The 5,624-nt window shown below is 38.5% G+C and overlaps 1 protein-coding gene across 1 annotated transcript; it reads left to right on the top strand.

Moving 5' to 3' along the window:
- Positions 228–5,590, top strand: LOC109228770 (mitogen-activated protein kinase 20-like). The gene is made up of 10 exons (XM_019393973.1): positions 228–708; positions 1,474–1,882; positions 2,023–2,150; positions 2,300–2,359; positions 3,235–3,384; positions 3,479–3,634; positions 3,758–3,969; positions 4,056–4,157; positions 4,589–4,761; positions 4,869–5,590. The coding sequence occupies exons 1-10, from the start codon at positions 685–687 to the stop codon at positions 5,324–5,326; spliced, it is 1,872 nt and encodes a 623-aa protein (XP_019249518.1). The 5' UTR covers positions 228–684; the 3' UTR covers positions 5,327–5,590.

Below are 5,624 nucleotides of genomic sequence, written 5' to 3'. Positions count from 1 at the left end.
TATATTTTAAAATCTCAAATTTCAAAAATCGTAGATCTTTTTAAATTCGAAGCGAATCACATTGAGTGAGTGGGCATTAATTGAGAGGTACATGCAACATAAAAGCAAAATGCATACAGATAAGATACACTCACATCACATGCACGCACCTAAAATACGTACTTTAATTATATAACCACAGTTTATACACGCACAGAAGAGCTCCATATTTTGCCTCTCTCTCTCTCTCTCTCTCTCTCTCTCTCTCTCTCCCCCTCCCTACCACCCACAGTGCCCCCCACCTCACCCCACCTCCAAATTGTCGGTGTCAGATTTCCCTCTTCCCCACCAGCTAGGGTTTCTTCAGATCCACACATCTTCCCCCGGATCCTCTATTTCACGCTCGCTCCATTATTAATTACCGAAATTTTGATTGAGATTTAGGGTTTTGTGCGGGAGGTGTTTGTGGAAATGTCTAAGCCATTTTTGTGTATTCTCTTATGATTGTTGTTGAGGAAGAGTTTATGAAGGATCTGTTCAATTTGAAGAAGATTATTAGGTGGGAGTGGGACTGTTCTTTTGCCATTCGTAGCCGAGGACGTTGGGGCAAATGCGGCTGATTTTCTGAATTCCTTTACTTTTGTTTTTGGATAGCTTAATTCAAATTATCTATATTTTTGTGGGATTTTTCGGAATTACTCAAAAATGCAGCCTGATCACCGAAAGAAAGTGAGAATTTTTTGTTCCTTTCTGGAAATTTAATCTGATGAAATTACAAGCTTTATCCAATTGCTCATTCTTCGTATAAATTGTGATTTTTTTTAAATTTTATGAATTCCCGCTTGTGTTTTCCTATTTTCGTTCTTTTGGGGGTTGAGGGTTGTTAGGTTCTTTGTGAATTTATTCGTGATTCCTTTTTTTTTTTCCTTCCGTTTTTTCTGATTGTTAATTAACATACTTTGTGCAGACGTTTTTTTCCTTCTAAAAGTTGTTCTTTAGATGAATATGATCATCATCCTTTAAGTATGTTTTGTTTTTTAGGTAAGATTATACCCTTTTTGTGCCACTTCAAAATATTGGAAGATAGATGGATTATTTTGCGGATTTGTTATTCTATTTCCTATGTGTGGAATTCAATTAAAATGCATTATAGACTGGAATTAAAGAGCAGGGAGCAAATGTTTTACTTGGTTTATAATTGGTAATATTTGATATGTATTTTATGGTAATTGTATTCTGGTAATCCTCGCACCTTCCTTCATAAAAAATGGAATTTGGCAACATTCAGGTTTGTCCTATTTTATTACATCAAGTTTTGAATGGGTGATTTTTGTTTGTTATCTGTAATTGTGTTGATAGACGACTGTCGCGGAAAAAATATTAGAAATTGTGTTAGGGATTCTCTTGGATGCTAGTTTTTGCTGTAGGTGAACAATGTTGAATGCTTGTCTATTTATCTGAATTAATAATCAGAGTTTGTGTTCGGTGCTGCAGAGTTCAGCAGAGATGGACTTCTTCTCTGAATATGGTGATGCAAATAGGTACAAAATTCAGGAAGTCATTGGGAAAGGAAGCTATGGTGTCGTTTGTTCAGCCATTGACACACACACTGGTGAAAAAGTGGCAATTAAAAAAATTCATGACATCTTTGAACACATATCTGATGCGGCACGGATCCTCCGCGAGATAAAGCTTCTGAGACTTCTGCGCCATCCCGATATAGTTGAAATCAAACATATTATGCTGCCACCATCCAGGAGGGACTTTAAAGATATTTATGTTGTTTTTGAGCTCATGGAGTCAGATCTACACCAAGTTATCAAGGCTAATGATGACTTGACACGGGAACATTATCAGTTTTTTCTTTATCAGTTGCTTCGTGCCCTAAAATATATACACACAGGTAAATCAGTCAGGTTTCTTGCTGCATCTTGTGATCCCATCGTTGTTTAAGTGTTTATAATATTGCACATTATCCTCATTAAGCAGGCTAGTCATTTCTTTTGGGTTGTCATAATCTCGATGATTCTTGTTTTGCTGCAGCTAATGTCTACCATAGAGACTTAAAGCCGAAAAATATCTTGGCAAATGCAAATTGTAAGCTTAAGATCTGTGATTTTGGATTGGCCAGAGTTGCATTCAATGATACACCTACCACAATATTTTGGACGGTAGGTGATATGAAAGTTGAATATGTTACATGTTTCTTCCACCATTCCTCCCCCTCCGATCTGTTGAATGTTTTCTGTATTACCAACTTGTCACATTCATCTCTACTGGGGCATTGCTCTTGCTGTAACTTCACTGGTGAAAACTGCAGGATTATGTAGCTACTAGATGGTATAGAGCTCCAGAATTATGCGGTTCATTTTACTCCAAGGTATAGTTTGAATCTCCCTAAAATTTCTTTTATGGGTCCAATATAATGATCATGCCTTTCTCATTTTGGATTGAAAAGAGGTAATGGAAGTATGTGAATTCTTTTTTAAAGAGGAAAATAGAATATCAAACGAATTAAAGGGATGGAAACAGGAAAAAGAAGCTTCTGCTAGTTCATTTACTTTTTTCTCTAATCCAACTCTTTCTTCTTTCTAATTCTCTAGTAACATGCACTTCAAATTATGTTAGTCACAGGAGCTGACAATAAGTTTGATGTCACAGAAAACACGTGATCAATACATTGGTTAATAGATCAGAATTTTGTATGTTAGGTGCTGTCGCAAGCTAAAGCATTTCTCTTTTTTTTTTTCCTTTTTGGAGAAAGGTAACAGTATATTCATCAACAGAAAGGTAGTGCTGGCAGCCATATTTACAGTTAAAAAGTGAACAAAAGTATCCTCGGTTCCAGCATTTTCTCATCTTTTTACTCATTGATGTGTATCCTACTGTGGTTAATTTTTTAGCAATAGGCATCTACCTCCTAGATTTCTAATACATTCAACGTAGGATGGCGTTGGGCTTAACGTTGGCACAAGATAAGTGACATCTATATGTGCACGTCTTGTGTGAAGTATCTTAAGTACATCTTTCTTATTCTTGGATAAAAATAATTCTTTACATGCTGAACCTGCTAAGTCTGTTGCATTTTGCCTTTTCTATGCAAATGCTGATTCTTTCGTGCATCATGGGTATTTGTGGTGTGCGAGATCGATCACCCCTCTTAGTAGAGTGTCAATTTTCCCGGAATTTATCCATAATCGTTGCGCTGCCTGTAATTTTCACTAGACAAATTTTAATATGGTTTTCTTCTTGCAGTATACCCCTGCAATTGATATATGGAGCATAGGCTGTATCTTCGCTGAAGTTCTCACTGGGAAGCCACTTTTTCCTGGGAAAAATGTTGTTCACCAACTGGACCTAATGACTGATCTGCTTGGAACACCCTCAATGGATACGATTTCTCGTGTATGAACTATCTGTGAATTCATATTACATCACTTTCGACAAAATTATCCTCAAAACTACTTTTGTGTATTAGTATTTCTTGTGGTTGTTGCAGGTGCGTAATGACAAGGCTAGGAGATACCTAACTAGCATGAGAAAGAAGCAACCCGTTTCTTTTGCACAGAAATTTCCAAATGCTGATCCATTGGCTCTCAAACTTCTTGAAAGGTTACTCGCTTTCGACCCCAAAGACCGACCCACTGCTGAAGAGGTTTGTGGTATCTTTATGAGCGTACTGTTCGAACTTCTCTTTTGGATGTTTTAGTATATTTTGTTTCCTTGCATGCTAATTACTCAATCTTATCCACCCCCACCCCCGCCCAAAACATATCAGGCACTAGCTGATCCTTATTTTAAGGGCCTGGCTAAATCTGAAAGGGAACCATCATGCAAGCCAATTTCAAAGATGGAGTTTGAATTTGAGAGGCGAAGGGTGACGAAGGAGGACCTGAGGGAATTAATATTCCGGGAGATACTAGAATACCATCCCCAGCTGAGGAAGGATTACATGAATGGTGTAGAAAGGACTAATTTTCTGTATCCGAGGTTGTATTTTTTCCTTGACTGGTCAGTGATTTACCCTTCTAAACAAATGTTTTTTTGTACTGACTAGATATTGCTTTTCCTTGCAGTGCTGTTGATCAATTCAGGAAACAGTTTGCTCACCTGGAAGAAAACGGTGGTAATGGTGGTCCAGTCGTTCCGATGGATAGGAAGCATGTCTCTCTTCCAAGGTGATTATGAGTGCTGATACTCGAACTTTCCCCACTAGAATATTGTCTAGGAATAAGATCAAATCTTCCCTTTTATATGCCATTTGGCATAAAGCATTTTGAATGGATTGTTGGTTTCGAGAAAACTATTTGACCTTTCAGCTTCGATGCCCCCTGCGCGCACTTATGTTGTGATTCTGTGTTTATGTCCATCTTTCTGTATGTTTTGTTTAATCAGGCTGTAGCTAGTTCAGATATGGTGATAGCTAGCTTGCTCTAAATTCATGCTTCATGTGTGTCTTAAAGTTTGCTTTCAGATGTAATATATGCACATCATTTGTTGGCCTTCTGCTCGCTCTTTTAAAAGATGAAGAATAGAAAGTTTATAGTTTAAACTTGTCTATTTGGTGTTATTTTAAGTTAAAAATGATAAAAGCGTGATACTTGTGCAGGTCTACAGTTGTACATTCAAATACAATCCCTTCGAAGGAACAGCTGATTGCTGCTGCCAATATGAGGGACCGGCAAAATGGCGAAGAGTCGTGCAGTAGAAACTGCAGAGATTCTGAAGGCCTTGCAAATAGTCTAACGAGAACCATGCAGGCTCAGCCGAGAATTGCCCTAGGTATTTTCTGTCAATCATGAAATCTTTTGCTAGTTTTGCTTTCTCTAATGATGTGCTTTTCTAATGATGCTTGTCTGGTTCGCAATGCCTCTATTCAAATCCAACAGCCAAACCAGGAAAGGTTGTCGGTCCAGTTTTGGCATATGATTCTGGAAATAAAGAAAAATATGATCCTAGATCTCAAGTCAGGAATACAGTACCCCCCTCTCAGATTATGCCTTCAGCATACTCTTACGACAGAAGTGGGATGGTGAAGCAAGAAAGGGCTGTTGTGGAAACAGAGAGGGATCTGAGTTCTCATGCAAAACCAATGACACCATGTGGCATGGCTGCCAAGTTAGCCCCCGATATTGCTATAAATATTGATAGCAACCCATTCTATATGATGCGAGCTGGAGTCACGAAACCAGATCGTGTTGATGACAGAATTACCATCGACACAAACTTATTGCAGGCGAAATCTCAATATGGTGGAATTGGAGTTGCTGCAGCAGCAGCTACTACTGCTGCAGCTCATAGAAAAGTAGGGACTGTTGTTCAGTATGGTATGTCCAGGATGTACTAGAAAATGGCTTAAGTGGTGAATGGTGTATGATTTTTTGAGACGAACACTTTGCTGAGTGGAGAAGTTCTTTTCAGAAATGGGGAGGAAAAGCTCTGCGACCAAAGGGTATGGTGGTTGTACAGGCAGGGAAATCTGCGGGGATCTCGTCCTCTTTCTAATTGTCAGCTTTTCTTAGTTATCACAAGACTGATTGATATTTTCATCATGAGATTGATGTTAGTGAAATCAAACTTTGATTACCTGATGGTAATTTATGTATGGTCATGACTCATTGCAGATACCCCCCCCCCCCCCCCCC

The sequence above is a fragment of the Nicotiana attenuata genome, chromosome 7 (assembly GCF_001879085.1).
Source record: "Nicotiana attenuata strain UT chromosome 7, NIATTr2, whole genome shotgun sequence".
Classification (NCBI taxonomy): Eukaryota; Viridiplantae; Streptophyta; class Magnoliopsida; order Solanales; family Solanaceae; genus Nicotiana; species Nicotiana attenuata.
The sequence above is the reverse complement of the archived record's forward strand: the minus strand, read 5'-3'. Positions and strand labels throughout refer to the sequence as shown.